General features: G+C 38.3%; 1 protein-coding gene across 1 annotated transcript; it reads right to left on the bottom strand.

The window, feature by feature from the left end:
- Positions 1 to 269: 269 nt before the first annotated feature.
- On the bottom strand, positions 270 to 20,981 carry LOC121391264 (baculoviral IAP repeat-containing protein 7-A-like; the record flags this gene model as incomplete). The annotated part of the gene is made up of 5 exons (XM_041522952.1): positions 20,922 to 20,981; positions 5,153 to 6,394; positions 3,849 to 4,019; positions 631 to 794; positions 270 to 318 (listed from the first exon to the last, which is right to left on the bottom strand). Coding segments are annotated over exons 2-5 (1,285 nt in total), but the record flags the coding sequence as incomplete, so codon positions are not given.
- Positions 20,982 to 21,958: the final 977 nt, after the last annotated feature.

Genomic DNA, 21,958 nt, shown 5'->3' with positions numbered 1-21,958 from the left:
AGTGAAACATCAAGAGTCAGAGATTTAACAATCGTCATTTGTGTGTTATACAAAACCAAATTCAGGTAACCCTATTCTATTTTGAATATCCCATCAAGACTATGTAAATATTGTTCTAAATTTAATGAGCAAATAAAAAATAAAAAAATGCTAAATTTGACGTGTGTGAATGATATAATAATAATTTATTTAAAGTATGTTTATAAAAATAAAATGGTCAAAGTACTTGGAAATAATTAAATTAAATGTATATTAACAGTAATACACACCAAGTGTTTGGTTTTTCTTGTTGTCATTTCGGGTTCTGGCAGCATTCGCCTAAAATTAAATACAAACATTATTCAAATGCAAATATTTTAGTAAATTGAATACATTCACCACTTTCCATTAAGGAAAACACACCCGTGAATTGTGAATGTTGTATTGTACTGTTGGAGTAAACATATTTGGAGTACAAATTTCATAAACAACTATAAGATGGACTCGATACATACAGGTACCCTATCAGGAATCAGGACACTCAATTATCAATAACATGGAATATTTAAAGAAGTCCCTAATATTTATGTAAAATAATGAAAATGTATATGCTTTGAACTGTGAATGGCTGCTGAAGTATATGTTACTTACATTGGCATTCCTAGATGCTGTTGCAATGAACTCGGGCCCCTTGACCTGACGGACATACGGACATTTTGCAAACCAACGAGCATGTTCTCTCCATGGATCATCACCAGGTTCCCAGGTTCTTAGACCACCATCACAGAAGAAACATTTAACGCTGTCTCCAATTCCTAAAACATAATTTCATCAACATCAGTAACCTTCAATTCCTAGAACACAATGTAAATCATAAAATTAATGTGAGCAAGATATTAGTGCAAAACAAAATGTGTTGGATGTATCAGGGCAATTATTACATGACACATTATCATTATATTTCTAACCAATGTCACCCTCACCAAAAATAAAGCTAGTACAACAGAAATGTGCATCTGTTACAGTGAAGACCGGCCTTGGTGGCGTTGTGGTAGGCCATCGGTCTACAGGCTAGTAGGTACTGGGTTCGGATCCCAGTCGAGGCATGGGATTTTTAATCCAGATACAGACTCCAAACCCTGAGTGAGTGCTCCGCAAGGCTCAATGGGTAGGTGTAAACCACTTGCACCGACCAGTGATCCATAACTGGTTCAACAAAGGCCATGGTTTGTGCTATCCTGCCTGTGGGAAGCGCAAATAAAAGATCCCTTGCTGCTAATCGGAAGAGTAGCCCATATAGTGGCGACAGCGGGTTTCCTCTCAAAATCTGTGTGGTCCGTAACCATATGTCTGACGCCATATAACTGTAAATAAAATGTGTTGAGTGCGTCATTAAATAAAACATTTCTTTCTGTTACAGTGAAGTTTCCTACATTGATTTAACCAACATTTTGGAAATACCTTCATATTTTGTTTTGCCACCTTCATGTATCAAAGTACCCAAAATTATTTTTAACCTTGTACTTCTGAAGAACGATGGCGCAGATGCAGTTATTTATACACAACACATGGAACTTCAACACAGGTAACATGATTACATTTCCTGTTTATTTATAGATCATGGGATGGGAATTCTGTGGCTTCTGCTACAATTTTTCCGTCAAAAACAATAATTACCATGAGATTCCCCAATTCAGCATCAATATTCACTGCTAAAATTTGGGCAATCATTAAAGCCCTGGAAGAGATTATGGATTCATGTGCATCCAAAATTTCACAGACTCAGCACGTGTCTCCAAGCATTACAATACATGGAAGCTAGAACATCCCTTGGTTGGGATGGTCATATGAAAGTATGTCTTTTTATCCACTGCCAATAAAATGTCATATTTTGTTGGATACTTAGCCATATTGGCATCAAGGGCAATGAAAAGGCAGATTCAGCTGCCAAGTCTGCTTTGAATTTGCCCCATGCCAATGTTAGTGTCACCATCAGTTATTTTAAATATATTAAACAATATTAAACAATATATGTTTTCGACTTGGTAAGATGCCTGGAATGGTGCAATTGTGAACAAGCTTCATTCTGTCAAGCCAGTCCTGATAATGGCAATCCTACAAGAAGTGTAGGAAGGATGAGGTGGTCTTGAATCATGCTCACATAGGCTATACACATTTAACACATTCATTTATTTTAAAGAAAGAAAGAAATATTTTATTTAATGACACACTCAACACATTTTATTTACGGTTATATGGTGTCAGAAATATGGTTAAGGACAGCACAGATATTGAGAGAGGAAACCCGTTGTCACCACTTCATGGGCTACTCTTTTCGATTAGCAGCAAGGGATGTTTTATATGCACCATACCACAGACAGGACAGGACAGTACATAGCATGGCCTTTGTTATACCAGTTGTGGAGAATTGACTGGAACGAGAAATAGCCCAATGGGTCCACCGACGGGGATTGATCCTAGACCGACCACGCATCAAGCGAACGCTTTACCACTGGGCTACGTCCCGCCCCTTATTTTAAAGAAGGATCCTCCTCAATGTGACAGTGCATCACATTTTGGTGGAGTGTAGTCGTCCGAAGCCAACGACAAAAGATATATTTGGTAACAGAAATATATTCGAATCTTTTAAATTCTATCCAGAATTTTAAAATTTTAAAAACAATTTGATTTTTATACAAAGTTTTAAAATATTTTACTTTGATATTCTTTTACCTGTGCAGGTCTTTACACGGTGTTTTGTTACCTAATTATGCTAGTTTTATTTTTAATTTAATCCTATTCACATACTTACCGATGTGTACTTTTGTGCTGGGTGTTGTTAAACATTCATTCATTCAATCAATCATTCTGTTACAATGAAAGTACTACTAGTATTAAAAAGCAATCATACATGAAATGAAAAAAAACAGACAAATGTAAAAGAAATGTGTTCAAGACTTGTAAGCGAATCAAACAGTCCTTGAATTGTTGGTGCTGCATAACACTGTCATAAAAAAACACCAATTCCTAAAATATCATAATTTTATCATCATCATCATCATCAGTAAATACCAATTCCCAAAACTTTTCATCATCATCATTAAACACCAGTAGTATTCCTAATACATAATTTCATCATCAGTAAACACCAATTCCTACAACAATTTCATCATTATCAGTAAACACAAATTCCTAAAACATTTCATCATCATCATCATCGTCATCATCATCATAAAACTCAAAGTCCTAGATCATAACTTCATCATCAGTAAGGAGCCATTCACTGATGGCTCATGAAATTGTTAATATTTATGAATGACCACTAAAAAGCATACATGTCAAGTAAATATGCCTCAGTAAGTTTATCATAATTTAATAATACCGGTATACACTTTTTTCAAATACAAGTACATGTATTTCTGAAGGGGGCATGGGGAAATTCTAAGAGAGTCTTTTTTAAACTCTAAAGATTAACTGATTCAACAAAAGGTTATTTCATTCTGATATATTAAGCAACTCAATGTTCCTTCAAGATATGAAAACTTCTCATTTATATGTCAATTCAGTAAAATATGTCAGTGCTTTAATCTCTGGGAGGGGGTATATGACCCTCGTGTCTCCTTAGATTCATCATATTTAGTTTTTTACATAAAGTGCTACTAACGAACTTAGGTATATTATAAACATGACATCCTTAATCATGATTTTATTTGTTAAAATGTCACAAAGTAACAAAATTCATAAGTATGTTAAAATATCACTTTCTTTCTTTTTAATGATTTTGCACAAAAGCAATATTGCTACATATACAGGTATGTGACCTCAGTTCATGGAACATCAGGTCACATTTACGTGGTTAAACATCTCACCTGCATAAAAAAATCCAGCCTTTGCAAGCATTTCTGGAGTCTGTTCCTTTGTAGTGGGCCAGTTCACGAATGAATTCAGTCGTACAGCCTCAACTGCATAGTTTGGATGTCTTGGTCTGTCAGTCACAATACCGAGAGTCATATCAGAGATCACATTCACAAAGTCATTGCCTGCAAATAGTATCATCAACAATGCAACAGAACTAACAGTCTTCACCATGAGCAAAATCAGGGTGACCTGACCTGAAATGGTGCTAGATGAGCAATCATATGAAGCTTCAATTAAAATGTATTAAAAAATTCACTGAAAGACAATCAATTTGCCACTGTCCTAATACTATTTAAGTGGATTTAAGGCCACTTGCCTTCCTTGTGAAGATGACCGGCCTCTGTGGCGTCGTGGTTAGGCCATCGGTCTACAGGCTGGTAGGTACTGGGTTCGGATCCCAGTCGAGGCATGGGATTTTTAATCCAGATACAGACTCCAAACCCTGAGTGAGTGCTCCGCAAGGCTCAATGGGTAGGTGTAAACCACTTGCACCGACCAATGATCCATAACTGGTTCAACAAAGGCCATGGTTTGTGCTATCCTGCCTGTGGGAAGCGCAAATAAAAGATCCCTTGCTGCCTGTCGTAAAAAAGTAGCCTATGTGACGACAGTGGGTTTCCTCTAAAAACAATGTCAGAATGACCATATGTCTGACGTCCAATAGCCGATGATAAGATAAAAAATCAATGTGCTCCAGTGGTATCGTTAAATAAAACAAACTTTTCCTTGTGAAGACTGACTTAAAACATATGTTATTGTAGTTAATAATGGTTTTTATTATCAATTTCATCAAAATTAAATTATGGTACAACACTAACACATGTACTATAAATACACTTATCTTACATCCTTAAAACATGCATCATCTGGATGGAAATTATTTTGTCCAGTTTTCAACCCCTCCCTATCCTAAATCTTCAAATTCTTCTTTGTGAATTGTCCCAATGTTAGGTATCCTAAATCTGGCTATGTTTTGTTAGTATAGATTCAAGGTAACCGTATTATATTGATACTGCCTTTTAGCAATGTGGACTCTTAAAAAAAGGAATTAATAAAGGTCAGTTTGAACTATATTAGATGATTTGGTTGAACAAAAATGTGGCCTCTTAACACAGATGTTAACAAGACTATTTAATACAAATGGCTGCTAAAGCAGGTTTGACTATACATAATACTTAGAATAAAAAAAGTATATATGTTTTGGGCCTCAAGTGGGTCCAGTTCGTAATACTATTACATTGTATTAAAATGTTACCTTCAGTAATGTGAACATCTGGTATGTTACCAACATTTTCACCATTGACAAATGGACAGTGGGGAAAGTGCTCCAGATGTTCGTCTGCAGGATTATCCTCCTCTGTCCAGTTCCTGAGAATGCCTCTGCAGAACACACACTGCACTCTGTCAGCAATCCTTGTGTATATGAAACCATTCCTCGCTAGATCACGGGGGTCGGCCCTAGCAGTGCTAGGCCAACTGTTGAATGTGGCAAATCTGGCAGCTTCAGCTTTGAAACGGGCAAACTCCTCCCGAATGGGAGCAGCTTCAGAATCTCTAGAAATGTAGTCCCCTATTGCCTGCTGAGTGGTACCGGCAGACGCATTGTCACTAGCCACAACGGGATAGTTGTGACTGTCTGAGGAAGTGGTCACAGTAGCAGCTGGTTGTCCAGCTAGCGGTCTGCCTGTAGGTGGTGGCGGATCTGATGTATGTACTGCCACTGCCACAGAACTTGATCCTCCCGATTCAGGATGATGTCCAGCAGAAACGCAGTACTGCTGATGAAGCAAATCATTAATACGTTTGTAGGTATCATCATCTGGGATAAACACGGAGATGTTAATGTTGGGAACATGACGCACAAAGGGACACTGAGAGTTCAATTTGACATGTTCCGTCATAGGGTCCAAGTTCTTGTTCCAGTCTTGTTTGTTGCACCGACATACAAAGCACTGCACAAGAGAGCTATGCCCAGTGTATACAAAGCCTGCTTTTGCCAGTTTGATTGGACGGGCTTTGTCGTAATCATTCCATTGCTCATAAGTCTTCAAACGAAGCATCTCAAACTTTAATTCCTCACCAGGCGTAAAGGATAGGCCTTCTGCCAGCCTTGCAAAATAACCATGCTCTAAAGTCACTGGATTCAACATCATCATTTTGCTCAGTTATTTCAACCAAAAAACCAAACACTTTTTTTAAAAATGTTAAATACTAAATTAAAGCTCTTTGTTTTTCAAGGTATTTACAAAATTTTCTTTACACCAAACCTATGGCACCAAATCGCCTGCACCTTACAGACTTGTTTTCTTTGCAATGCAGTACTTAAAATATTTTGGTCTGTTTAGATGGATGTAAAAATGCATTCTTTCTGCTTATTTGGACAGTCAAAAGATTGAACATAAACAAAGACAGGCTCTTCACTTGTTCATATATTGGAAGATATACAGAATACCATCTGTAAATAGATCAGCCAAATTCACAAGATCACATCATCTTTCTGAAATGATAACACAAACAGCACTTAGACAATTATAACAGGCACAAAAAATAGATATTACCACCTACATAGTACAATCAAACATTAAAATACAACAAGAGTACCAATAAGGTACATGATGCGTCCGTCAGGAGTTTGATGGAAAACCATAGATATTAATGACTATGTTACAATTATGATTAAATTCTAATTTTGTGAATATAGACAAATTATTTGATTTATTTGTATCACAGTGACCTAGTAATTGTATGTGACACACCACCCCAAGTTGTTCCTACATATGAGGTTTGATGGTCCTGTATGCATCTGAATGCAAGATATGGCCCGGACAAGAAAAATTTAACAGACAGACCTACATACGAACATACATACAGACAATGCTATACCATAATACGACCCATCATAGACAGGTGTATAAAAAGGAATGGAGTTGTCTTGGGTACATAATGAGTATAGTATAATATAAATTATGGTACAAAGTGGCATTGTGAAAATCCACCACCATCCCAATACACTAAATTAAAATATCCTAGCAACTACAATCTGCTCAAGTAACTCAACCTTTATTTTAGTTCCTAATTTTTTTTTTTTTTTTATCCCAGGTCATTGGCAATGTCAAGGTTGGGGTGCCTTGAATCATCGTCTTACAATGTACAATAATAATAAAATTATAACATATTTCATATATACATGTATGCACACATACATACATATACATAGATATATACACACATACATATATATACACACATACACATACACATATACATATACATACCCACATATATATACATATACACACACACACACACACAGACAGAGACACAGATAGAGAGACAGATAAAGAGACATACATACATACATACATACATACATGGAAGCTTTGATAGCTCAGAGCTTGAAGGACGATTGGGGTTAGAAGTGAAATTTTAAAGTTGACGGGTTTTTTATCAGTAAACCGCAAATTCAAAAAATAAAAATGACTAAAAACAAAACAATAACAACTGTATGATCAACAGAATGAAAACGATTGACAGAAATAATGTTCCAGTGATTAATTGACCTTTCTGGAAATTATTAAAATTGAGAATGACACCCCACGCACGTGTACGGGACAAATGCGTGATGCACGTGCAAACTATGGAATGTGTTTTGGTGTGTTGATAAATATATATATATATATTGACAGTGTCCCAAACAAAGTGGGAAAGTTTCGATGGGGTGTGATGGCCGTACATTGGGATTTCCCCCTAAATACGATCGCTGTGTAGATAGCCAGCCCTCATTAGCTGAGTCTATGTGCACGGCCGTCGGGTATATAGTCACCTCTATATTAAGTGTAATAGATGGCGGCTTCCAGTCGTTGTATTTATGGAATTAATATGTGTATGCAGTGTTTAGCATGATGTGTGTAATGTAGTAGACTAGTCCTGAGCGCAAAAAGATCCTTGAGAAGTGCAACTTCGGTCAAGTACGAAAAAGCGGTTATTAGTACAAATCAAAAGATAAGAAGCTATCAGAAAGGTCAAAAACTGTTAAAACGGCCTTGCTTATTATATTACAGATTACACAAATGCACAAAGAGGGACAATGAAATAACAGATACACATAGAAAACAATTGACAATGATTTTAAAAAGTGTATGTTTACAATGTTCAAATTTAAAAGTTCACAAAACAATATATAAATCACCTGAATAACAAACAACATACCATCAATAGATCTAAAATAATTTATTCATGCATATTATTACAATTTAAATCACTTTTAGTTCATACTTTTTCCAAATAATAGTTTTAGGACAAACATTTTAATGTAAAGATATGAGAAATTGTAGATTTGCCGAAGGGGAGATAATTATGGCGAGCTTGTGACGTCATAGATTAACAAATTTTACTAAATTATATTCTACAAAAAAGCACAGTCTGTTATCTTTAAGATGATAGATAATTTAAGAAAATATATCAATTAATAAGAAAGTTATGGTGGAAAATGTATCCCTACCTTCTAATAAAACACAAACACCAATATTTCTCCTATGGGTCATATACATACAATTTTATGCACTTTCCCCTCGCCTTGATATTTTTAATATGTTGTAGATGAGGTATTTCAGATTTAAAAAACATTCAAATCAATTCTGTTGCAATTACTTGTGGGTTGACCACTTTTTGGAGCTAATTTGACTGGACTAGTAGGCCTAACCGAGTGGTAGACCCATGCAACCCGATACGATCCTAATTTGATGTTTGGTCTAACTTCTCCCTATGCTTGTATATGTGTATGACAGTATCAAAGTACTGATGGTATCGCTACCGATCTCGACCGATGTTCTCAGGTACAAAATACAAAATAGTAACCAAACACTATTGTACATATAGATATATGTTTACTTCAAACTGATCTTTATGTAAAGAAGATGTCATCTTCTAAATTCTGCAAAACAAACAACGCAAACAGCATGTCAACTTTTACTTCCGCATTTGCATGTGATGTTAAACTTTTGAGCTGCGTTTACTCGGTTTCTGACGTCATGCTAAGTTGTAGGTTTTCGCGTGCGACGGCTCATACACATACACATACACATACACATACACACATACACAGTACTTACATTCATTTCATTTGTCATCTACATTGTGCAAGCATATCCATATTTGGGTTTTTTAAATGATCCGAGGGTCAAAATGGATAGGTAAAACGAGCATAGAGAGGATAAAAGAAAGGGGAAAAGGAAAAGAAAAGATAGAAAGGAAAGGTTTGCCTATCAACACCCAAATGTTTTGGGTTTTTTTTAAATAACTGCTTTAAGTGGGTGTCTAATGTAGTAAGAACAACACTTGGTATCCTAGAAATATGAATGAAGTATGGTAAAAATAGGTGAGGTTCAAAAAGATATATGGCTGTCACAAGTCAAATGTATTTTGTAAATTATTATTATTATTTTTTGTATTGAGCTACATTGTCACTGTTCAGTTTGTCAGTATGTTTTATGTAGCTGAGGCAATGTAGCATTAGAAGTCAGAAATAGCTTGGTGTATAATTATTGACAGCCTTGTGCGTTACTATTAATGCAATAGAACAATAGAGCTGTAGCTTGGCTTGTAGTTGTTGAGAATGACTGTAGAGTGTGGGTATGAAATAGTGTGGTGCATGCTTTGGGAGCTTGGGTGTGAGTAGTTTTGGTGAATAAAAGCAGTGTGGTGTAGTGTACTGGTCACTGGTAACACATTCGGTTTTTGTCTTCAGCGGGAGAGGTCTATCCATACAACTATCCAGTTTATTAAAGCCTTGAGCTCTTTTACATTAAATATATTAGTATACCACCATTGGACAAGAGTAAGTCACTAGCCACTATATTTCCATTGTATTTTCTCTTGCAGGCTCCGTTCAGGGATTGAGAATTCTTATTTTATTGCTTACGATTACGTCCTCTGATCTCCCTTGCATTAGGATACTAATGGCCCCCCTTTGTTTATTTTGAGTAGTTATTGTAATCGTAAATTAGTCTATTAACTCTTAATTATTGTTTTATAGTAGTGCCAGCTACTATCTAAGACAGTATTAACTGTTATACTGTACTATTATAATACTTAAATAAATAATTTCTATTAGGAAGACTTTGTAAAATTAAAATAACAAAATAACAATAAACCACAACTTGACCTTTATCCGCCATGACAGCCGACATGACAGCCGCCATGTTGGAATCAGTACTAAATACATCCGAGGTAAAAGACTCGAATGATAATCATAACACATCTACGGATAGGTTAGACGCAGTTCTAAATAACAGTATGACACCAAACAGACTTTCAAATGAACAACTTGCCTGGGACCATGACTTTGGTACCCCCCAAACAGGAGAAAAAACACCGTATTATGCTTCTTCCCCCCAAATGAACGGCTCGCAACCCCCCATACAACCCCTATTCCGGACACCCGTTAGAAATATCATGGCCGATATACTAACTAAACCCTGTCTATCAACCATAGAGGAATTTCCGTCCGATGAATCTTTTTCGGATTCCCCACCCCCCCGGGGGAACAACGTCGCCGGGGTCGCCACCGACCTCAAATTTTTTTTAGGTAACGGCGATGAGGAACCGGATTCCTCTACTGGATCAAATAATCTAATCATATATCTTGGAGAAGAACCACCAGAAGTTTCCCCCATTGAAATAAATAATTGTCCCAACCCAACCACCGACTCTGTTGTTACTGGCGAGGAAAGCGCCAAACCTCATCTCGACGCAGCAAGCGCCAGTGGGTCACAGCCACCGCCACCAGCTACCACCAAGACAGTGAAGAGGAAGAAAAAGATCCTTCCCCCTACACCACACCACGAGGGCCAGAGAAAGAGGAGGGTGGCAGAGGAGGTGACCCACGCATCTACGGATGAAGAGTTGGGTAAGTACAATATTACCACTTCCAATCGTTACAGACTTTTGGAAGATGATATATATGAAAAATATACAGGAGATGAAACAGCAAAAAAAAAGTAAAATCTTTGTTAAACCCCCCACGTCACCCCCCCCCCCCCCCACCCCCCATATCTGGAATTAGACAAGTCTTCTTTGCTGGAAAGAATCCATCCAGGTATGAATACTTTTTTTTGCAGGAATCTATTAATTCCATCTCCTCAGATGCCTCCTTTAACTTAGAAACCTCTCTTTTCTTTTTCACCAGGCTCACGGATGGAAGAGTTTTCATTCACTCAAAAACAGAGACACCCCTTCTTAAACTAGGCAGTTACTTCTATCTCCGTCCCGACCCTAACACCAGTCTTAGTGTAGAGATCTTATTTGAGACCATCTACCAGGAGCCTATAGACGTTAACAAGAGCCTGGACCCTACTCATACCCCAACCCCCTCTTCCTCCCAGTTAGGGTACACGCAAGATTCCCAACTTAGTCAAAACATTCACTTCCAGGTCTTAAGCTCTATTCCCCAAAATAACGTCAACAACAGCCCACCACCGTCATCTTTATATGGCTCCGTTCAGGTCCGCACTTCCTCGATAAATGTAAACATGCTAATGCCAGACAAACCCGAAGCCAACTCACAGGCCACTCGGCGGTCTCCGACTCCTTCCGAAGTGGGCTCGGAGACGGCCGAGAGGCCTCCCGACAGTAAACTACCCTCTGCGGACAAGTCTGAACCTCCAAATGATCAACAAAAAATTCAGCCTAGTGTTAGAGCGCCCGCCTCACCCACCCCAAACTCTAACCCAAAAGACTGTACGGCCCCTCCTAAAAAATCTGCCCAACCGGTTGCGGTGGGAGTATGGGGGGACGAGCCGTGCGATATCTTTGGCCCAGTAGCCACTCTCTCCCGGTCAAAATTCATAAAAGAGTTTACAGTAGTTAAAACTAAAAAATCTAAACGCAGTCTGCATTTTGAAAATGTAAACAAGGCCCCAGTCTGTGCAGAATTTTTGCGTTCTCCCATCAAAAAATCCTCTCCCCGGAAACGGAAAGTAGTTTTAAAATCAACCTGCCCCGGGGGTGATCAGTTAGCAAAAAAAAATATTAACAACCAACCAACATTTAATGAGGAGTACCCCCCCACTCCCACCTAAAACCCCAGTTCCCAATTCACCACCCAAGGGTACCCAGGTACCCTTGGCCTTCTATAAAGGGGTGGAGCCAGCTAAAGGCGGTTCTGGGATCGCCCCTCTTCATAGTACGGGACCTACCGCACCACCCCAGTTCACTGTGGTCGGTACCAAACCAACTAAAGAAAAATTAAAAAACCCCATAAACAATAACCCTACTATACAAGACTTCACTTGCAGACGGTTGGTCAGGATGCCACCCGGACCGCTGTCTGCAGTGCACCTTCAAAATATCTTAATCAAAGAAAACCCCGACCTTGATATTAAAAATGTTACAATCTGGAAAAATGGCTACTGGGACGTGCTTCTAAAAGATAAAAATAACTGTGGACCTGATATTCTTCAGGTCCCAATCCTATCCATTATTAATGTTCAGACCAAAACCGATAAAATGTGCGCAGTGCCAGAGATGGGGACACAGCATAAAAAAATGTCGTTTCAGGGGGGACCCAGTCTGCTTTAGGTGTGGGGAAAGCACCCAAAGTGGGGGACGAACAACCCATGCACCAATGCATTAAAATGTGCCAACTGTAAGGGTCAGCACTACACTCATAGCCAGGAGTGCCACCACCACCAGGAAGCCATTCGGATATTATACTCCAAGCCCAGAGAGGAGTCCTTCCACCCGCCAAGGGGGGCTTATAACCCAGTCGAGCGTCAAAGACACACACCGGCAGCCGCCCCACCCCCCACCCCCCCTTCTTAGAACTAATAATTTTAATGCTGGGAACGCCTACACAAAGCCCCCCCCCCCCCCCCCCCCCCCCCCCCTTAATGAGAAACATAAACAACGGCCCAGATCAGCCCATAACAGCAGAACAACTTCTGCGGGTTTTAACGGGGCTGTTTCTGGACGGTTCCCTGGGGGTACCTATTAAGGGAAATCTACAAGAGGAAACCATTAAAATGGCTACGCACTCAGCCTGTCTAGCCTTTTCGCACCATCTTGGTATTACTATTAAAAAAAGTAAAGTTTGTTTTTATTTAACGACGCCGCTAGAGCACATTGATTTTTGGTATTACTATTAAAAACCCAAAAGTTCTAACAAATAGCTTTAACTGGTATGCACCGAGAATGGCCAAACCAACTCCTGTCTCCACGCCTAGTCATCATAATATAGACTAGATTAAATAAACCAATAGAGCTTATAATTAGTACTGCTTCAAACCAATTATGGGAGACAAGAGAAATAAAGTTACACCCAAATATTTAACTAAACTTAACAATAACAGTAACAATAACAATAGTGTAAATAATAGTTATAATATTAACAATAACAACAACAGCGCTAATAAACAAACTAAAATCAAAATAGATAAATTTAAAGGTTTGGCCATTCTCCAGTGGAATGCTAAAAGCATTAAATCATTAAACCATGGAGACGAATTAAAGAAATATATAGTAGATGCTAAACCGGCCATAGATGTTATTTGCATACAAGAAACCTGGCTAGATAATGGTAATCAAGATAAAAATAAAAATAAAAAATATTTTAGGAATTTTAATATTCCGGGGTATTTTGGGTTTTTCTATAATAATAATTTTTCTACTAGAGGAGGTATAGCTACTTTCATCAGGAATGACATGTTCTACTCCCGCATCCCGCTCAACGAGACCAAAAACAATATTGAGGTCTTGGGCACTACAGTGTATGGCGGAGTCGAGAATATAGACATTTATAACTTTTATGTTCACCCAGGCAGCCAACACAATAAACTTACTATAAATAACTATTTGGATTCCATTTCTAAAACACAAATAAATAAGTTAATTATTCTAGGAGACTTTAACTGCCGCAACTCTTTATGGGGATCTAACACTAACGATAAACAGGGGCTTATTATTGAACAATTTATAGAAACTGTTAAAGCTGTCTGTTTAAATGATGGGTCTCCAACCTTTTTTTCTGACTCCTACCATTCCTGGACCTGGCTAGACCTCACTATGGTCTCAGAGGAGATGGCGTCCAAATGTGAGTGGCAGGTCATTAACGATTTTAATAGTGACCACTCCCTATTATACATATTATAACTTAAATGGGACATGGAGGGAAATACCTAAAGCTAAAGAAAAATGGAATTTTAATAAAGCAGATTGGCCAGGTTTCTATCAGCTATGCTTGAATCTTAGGCCGGAGGATATTAGAAGTAATAATATAGATAAATTTAATAAAAATCTGATTGATAAGATTACAATAATAGCAAATAAAACTATTCCAATATCAAACGCTAAAGTCAGATATAATTCAGTACCTTGGTGGAATGATAATCTAGCTAATATTATTAAACACAGAAATAAAATGCGTAAGAAATACCAGAGTGATAAAACTCTGGATAATTTAGATAAATTTAAAGAAAGTAAATTTAAAGTTACACAAGAATTGTTTAGACTTAAAAAGGACTCATGGAATAAATTTTGCTCATCATTAAATAGTCAATCTAGGGTTACAGAAGTATGGGCAAAAATAAAACACATTCAGGGAAAAACTCTTGCTAAATCTTCCTTATTAAAAGCTAATAAACTCTATACCACTAATCAACAAAAAGCTACAATATTTGGACAAACCTTTCAAGAAAATTCAAGTAATGGTAACTTCCCACAAAAATTTTCTAATATAAAAGAAAATATAGAAAAAAACTATAAAGTCCCCCTGGATGCCAAATGTTCTAAACACAATATAGATTATAACATTCCATTTTCCCTCCAGGAGATGACTGAGGCTTTTGCTCACAGGAAGGGTACCGCCCCTGGGCCAGATAAATTCAGCTATCTCTTTTTCCAAAATATGCCTGAAGCTACCCTCAGACTTTTCCTGGAACTTTATAATAAAGCCTGGAAACAGGGTTATCTCCCCTTAGCATGGAAACATGCTGAGGTTGTCAGCCTCCCCAAGAAAGGGAAAGATTTAACTAACCCATCTAACTACCGTCCCATCTCACTAACATCCAGTGTTTGCAAAACCACGGAGGCCATGGTTAATGCCAGACTCAGCTATTATTTAGAAAGTAATCATCTTTTGACCATATATCAGAGTGGCTTCAGAAAAAACCACTCTACTGCCGACCACCTTTTTAGACTCCAATCTGAAATTGCAAATGCTTTAAGTCATGGCGACAAAGTGGTCGGAATATTTGTTGATCTGGAAAAGGCTTATGATATGGTTTGGCGACACGGGTTACTAATTAAAGTGTATAACATGGGCATTAGAGGGCCTATGTTTGCATTTATTGAACGTTTTATTAACAACAGATCTTTTACTGTTAATGTTACTGAAACATTTTCTGATATTCTAAACCTTGAGAACGGCATACCCCAGGGATCTGTAATAGCCCCAACACTTTTCAGTATTTTTATTAATGATCTAGCTACTGCCCTCACTGGCTCGTCCAATGAGGACACTAAGCTTAGTATTGGTCTATTTGCTGATGACACAGCTTTTTGGCGATCTGGAAAGTGTATAGAAAAGATTAAAATAGATATTCAAAAAGATATATACTTCAAAATTGGGCTGAAACCTGGGGTGTTACCATCTCAAGATCTAAGACCTCTGCTATTCTTTTTACTAATAATAACTTTAAGAGACGGTATAAACTTAATTTAACACTAGATAATCATCCCATAGCTCAGGTAATGTCAGTTAAATTTCTGGGAGTCATTTTTGACCCAGCACTTTCTTTTAATGAACATATAAAAGATGTAGTTAAAAAATGTAATAATTTACTCAGAGTTATATCTTAGTGCTGCAACGATAAACCGGTATACCGGTATATCACGATGTTTCATCAGCTCGATACGAACCGCGGTACAGTTTTGTGTATCGTGATATTTACACGTTATTGTTTTCTTGTATCTTATTTGACAAACAAACAGAAAGTGTGCAAATAGTCATGCATAGCACTCGTCTGTTTACGCGGCGACTTTAAACTTAGCGATGACACGAACTGGCAGCAGGCGAAAAAGTACATGCCTTTTAGCCTGGGAGATATAATTTAGGAAGGAAAAGTAAAGTAAAGTTTGTTTTATTTAACGACGCCACTAGAACACATTGATTTTTTTATCTTATCATCGGCTATTGGACGTCAAACATATGGTCACTGTTTTTAGAGGAAACCCGCTGTCGCCACATAGGCTACTCTTTTACGACAGGCAGCAAGGAATCTTTTATTTGCGCTTCCCACAGGCAGGATAGCACAAACCATGGCCTTTGTTGAACCAGTTATGGAACACTGGTCGGTGCAAGTGGTTTACACCCATTGAGCCTTGCGAAGCACTCACTCAGGGTGTGGTGTCGGTATCTGGATTAAAAATCCCATGCCTCGACTAGGATCCGAACCCAGTACTTACCAGCCTGTAGACCGATGGCCTTTTTTTTAATCTTTTTATTTGTGAAACTCAATATTGCACCATATACATAAAATTTACAAATAAAAATAATAAAAAGATTCACACATATCCACGCACATACTCTCGCATAGAGCCACTCACACATTTATCACGAACTCACACACATTCACACAAACACACGCAAACATTAAAAGAAAATTGAGGGATATTGATATTATAAGATAATATGACATTTTAAAGAAAAATACTAATATAAATATCAGTTTTCAAGTGGGTATTTAAAAACTAATTCATCATTATTTAGATCAAGAAAAATATTATTTTTAATATATTTATTAATAAATGCAGAAAATCTATTTTTAAAGCGATATTGATTTAAAAGTAGTAAGAAGTACTGATGCAGATAATGCTTAAAAAACTTAACAATATTAATATTTACACCCCTTGATTCCGCTATTAAACGTCTCTTGAAAACTGATATTCTATATATTGAGAGCAAAACACTGATGAATTCATTTGAGCAATTTTGTATTTTGAAGTAACACCCAAAAAGCAATAATTTTTTTTAACAATTCTAAAGAAATACCATTATCCTTAAACATATAAATACATATTTCATGAAAAATAGAAATTAAATCATAAAGTTCATCACAATACAACAATAAATGACACATATCTTCTTCTTGTTTAAAACAAACAGGACATTGGCTAGATGCTACTTTACCGTATTTAAATAATTTGGAATATGTGAATATAATGTTATGTGCTGTCTTAAAATCTAAGTCAACAAATTCCGAAGTCTTATCACAATAATGTATAATTTTCCAAACTGGCTTCCAATCGTGGCCTAACCACGACGCCACCGAAGCCGGTGATATATAGGAAGGAAGGAAATGTTTTATTTAACGACGCACTCAACACATTGTATTTACGGTTATATGGCGTCGGACATGGTTAAGGACCACACAGACGTTGAGAGAGGAAAACCGCTGTCGCCACTTCATGGGCTACTCTTTTCGATTAGCCGCAAGGAGTCTTTTATATGCACCATCCGACAGACAGGGTAGTACATACCACGGCCTTTGTTACACCAGTTGTGGAGCACTGGCTGGAACGAGAAATAGATCAATGGGTCCACCGACGGGGATCGATCCTAGACTGACCGCGTATCAAGTGAACGCTTTACCACTGGGCTACGTCCCGCCCCTCGATATAGGTGACCGTCTAGTATGTGGAATATTTGTCATTGTAATGTTGGTTTTGGGTGGGGGGGGGGGGGGGGGGGGTTCACGATTTTTATCTGGACTAACGTGGGAGAAACCTACTGGTAATTAAAGGTAGGTCCTAGTAAAGTACAAAAATGTTCCCTGGTGTTATCTCAAGCTGTTAAACGTTCCAACGGCATTATCTGTTATTAACTTTCTAGACACAGTACTGAATACTCGTACGTTATATATATATATATATGGTAATTAAAATTCATACATTTTATTCCTTTCATTTATTATTTATTTCATTATGTTAAATTTAGACAATTAGATTTGTTTCGCTTCTGCCTTCATTAAACAAATCCATAAATATCAGATATATATCGCAATACATACTGCAATACGGTTTGTCGTATCGCAATATATCGCAATACGGTTTTGATTGTATCGTTGCACCCCTATTATATCTGCAACCAAGTGGGGGGCTGACAGACATACTCTTTTAATGATTTTCGAAGCATTTATCGTCTCCAGGTTACAATATGGTGCCCAAGCCTTCTGCTGTGCATCACTTTTTCAGCTGGATAAGTTAGAATCAATATACAACAAAGGGCTTAGAATTATAACCAAAATCTCCCCGGGCACACCAAATGACAGTCTGCGTGTGGAGCTAAACATTCTCCCTCTCAGTGTTAGGCGCACCCAGCTTTGTCTTAAACATTGGTTTAAAGCTAAATATCTAGTACCACTAAACCCTGTAGCAACTATTAAACCGAATAATGATGACTATTTACACATTAATATTAATTCTGCAGTTAACTTTAATAACAGAATGGCGTCTAATTTAGAACTCTTGGATATTAATCTGGATAAATATTCTCCCCCCTTGGTGCCACCCTGGTTAATTAAACCGCCGAATGTCCCTTTGCTCCTAAGAAAGGAAATTTTAAAAACAGAATTTGAACCATTTAAAAATATAATATTTAGAGCAGCTTTAAATGACTATTATTCTGACTATATCCATATATACACAGATGGCTCCAAGGACCCACTTTCTGGTAAAGCAGGCATGGCCTTCTGTGTCAGGCCTAGCTTGCCTAACATTTCTAGCTCCCACCACGCCAGAGTGACTGACCACGTTTCGGTATTTACTACTGAACTGATGGCCATCTACTCTGTGCTCAAGTGGATTCTTACTAATATCACTAATTACTCGACCCCCCAAAAATTTCTTATACTATCCGACTCCCTGAGCTCACTACAAGCTCTCCAGAATCTAAAATTCAAGAGTTCTTATCTAATTAAGCAAATTATAAATATGATTAATTATAACAACAGTAAAGGGTTATTTATAACTTTGGAATGGGTCCCTGCTCATGTCGGCATCTCTGGCAACGAAAACGCAGATCTACTAGCTAAAAAAGCTCTAGACATAGATAAAATTGAAATTAATATCAATATTAATCTTAATGAAACTATGGCCATAGCCCACAAAAAATTTCTTAATTTCTGGCAAACTGAATGGAATATTAAAACAAGACTATGGCACTATCTAATCAAACCTAAAGTTAATTCGAAAAGACCTACCTATTTAAATGTTAAAACCGAAACAATCATTACTAAACTGCGCCTTGGTGTTGTTTTTGGTCTGAACAACACCCAATTTAAAATTAAAAAAAGTAATACGGCACTCTGTGCTATCTGTAAAAAATTAGATAATGTAAGACACTTCCTTTTTTATTGTAAAAAATATATTAAGGAAAGAAATATTCTTAAAACAACAATAGATAAATGTAAAATTAAATTTAATCCGGTTAAAATATTTAACCCGCCCCCCCGCTCTCAAACAGGAGGTGGAACGGGCTATTTTAAACTTTGTAAAAGACACTAAAATAAATATATAACAAGTAGCTGGCACATAAAATGTTAACCAAGTAAATTTGGTCGAGGGCGGTCCGAGGACTATAATTCTACACTCAATCAGGAGCCTGCTAAAATTCTAAACTCACCTTACAGCGGCGGACAGTTGGCTGGTGGCAAACCTTGTCCACGGTGGTAACGGCGCTGGCCTTACCCTCCCGTGGACAAACCGAATAACTTTCCTTTTATATATAATATCTTAACTCTTTTTAATTATAAATGCTTATTTCCTTTTTTAATTAATTATATTAATAAACCTCTTTTTCCTTTTAAACAATTTTAGAAACACCGAACAGCCTATACACAATAATCTTCATTCACATGTTGGCGATTGGCTGAAGAGTTGTAACATCCACATTCCTTTCTTTCTTTTTTTTCCAGAGAGGGAATCGAAATCCAGTCAATCGCAGCTGCTCAATTTCCGCCTGTTGTTTCTTTAACACTGGCTTTTTTTTATATCTCAAACGGCTCCGACTAGGGATCGAGATTCAGCCAATCGCAACGCACCCTTCCATACTGAGTGTCGAATATCGATCCGGTTCACTTCTAACACACACTGTGTATTCTTTCTTCTGTCTTAACTGCTGAATGCCGCTCACGAGTGTTCCCGAGGTGCCATTCGGTGATATCCGGAGAGCCGGGTCTTGCCGTGGGTAGCCTTGGGACATTAGCTTGTCCGGTACCCTCTATCACTTCCCACATCTTAACCGTATGGAAACTTTCGCTTCACTTTTCTTCTTTCTCTGCTGGCCGCTGCTAGCACGTCTACTCTTTACTGTTATCTTTACTAGAATGATTAATTATTGGGTGCTGGGGCGAGTGGCTTTCTGGGCCCGGGTTCTGACCAATTAGAACCCGGTCCCGTTATAAATGTCCTCTATTTGGTCCGCGCTTATAGCTGGCCAAAAAGTGTAATCTGAACCTAGTGTGAGAGTGGTTGCGTGAATGTTGTTTTTTTCCGCCTTGACTTGGCGGCGCGGACACCTGGCAGTGTCTGTGCCGCCCTTCACAGGCGGAATATATGGCTGGGTGTGAATGTGTTTTAGTTTTTAATTAAGTATGGTATAGTTATTATATTTTTAATTAATTGTTATAATAAATTTAGTTATTATTGTTAAATCTTCCCTCTTAGCATATTATTATTTTAATTTACATGTACCCGTTCTTTTTAATTATCAAACAGGTTTTAAACGGTATTAATTTGATCGGTCAATTGTATATATACAAACAAAAAAACCTGACCGGTACTCGGAGCCACCCACTTAACGAATAAGTGGTTACTTGGGTGACACCGAGGATTATATAGCAATGACATTTGTCATCCGTGGTAGGGTGCATATTTGGGTGCGATAGGGCGTTGGCGGTTTGGGCCGGTAGGGATGCCTGTTAGGAGGCCCCCCCCCCCCCGAACGCCCCCCCATGGAAATCCGGATTTACCTTATTGGGCCCCCGCCTGTTGGAGCGCCGGACTGCTCGGTGACGCTGGGTTCCTTTGCGAATCCTTTTTCCTCTAGGGCTAAAGTTAAATAATAAAATAAAAATAAAAATATATATATATATATATATATAATATATACTCTTCAAAAAAAGAAACGCAAAAGGGTACAAATGGGTTATAACTCCGATTTTATGTTTCCTACCGGTTCATGCTTTGTGAATATAAGGTCATTGCATGTCCCAAACACATTCCCACGGTTACATTCGATAAAACGCAGCTACTGTACAATAAAGTTCCAAAATGTGAATATTCGCAAAAACGCAGCCACGTGCAAACCATGTCACCACTGCACGTGCGTTGTCTGCACGTGCAACATGAACACCGACAGTATAAAAGTGCAGGGTGTTCGCTTGCCTGGCCTCTGTATCTGGCCGACAGTTGACAATCCAGGACATGCCACGTCTCAGTGAACCGCAGAGAAACAATGCCATCGGCCGACTAGACGCAGGCGAATCCAGAACGGCCGTTGCCAGGGCATTCCATGTGTCCCCAAGCACCATCTCCAGACTGTGGGACCGTTACCTGCAACATGGATCAACACGTGACCTCCCTAGATCCGGTCGACCACGGGTCACTACCCCCGGGCAGGACCGCTACATCCGGGTACGCCACCTTCGGGAACGATTGACTACTGCCACCTCCACAGCCGCAGCAATACCAGGTTTGCGCAGGATATCCGACCAGACCGTACGGAACCGCCTACGTGAGGTAGGAATTCGTGCCAGACGTCCAGTTCGAGGTGTCATCTTAACACCACAACACCGTCGACTCCGACTGCAGTGGTGCCAGATTCATCGACAATGGCCTCAACTGCGATGGAGACAGGTGTGGTTCAGTGACGAGTCCCGATTTCTGCTCCGACGTCATGATGGAAGATGTCGCGTGTATAGGCGTCGTGGTGAACGTTATGCAGCAAACTGCGTGCAGGAAGTGGACAGATTTCGGCGGGGGTAGTGTCATGGTGTGGGCAGCCATC

The sequence above is a fragment of the Gigantopelta aegis genome, unplaced genomic scaffold (assembly GCF_016097555.1).
Source record: "Gigantopelta aegis isolate Gae_Host unplaced genomic scaffold, Gae_host_genome ctg2021_pilon_pilon:::debris, whole genome shotgun sequence".
Classification (NCBI taxonomy): Eukaryota; Metazoa; Mollusca; class Gastropoda; order Neomphalida; family Peltospiridae; genus Gigantopelta; species Gigantopelta aegis.
Note: the sequence above shows the minus strand (reverse complement) of the source record. Positions and strands in the feature narration are given on the sequence as shown.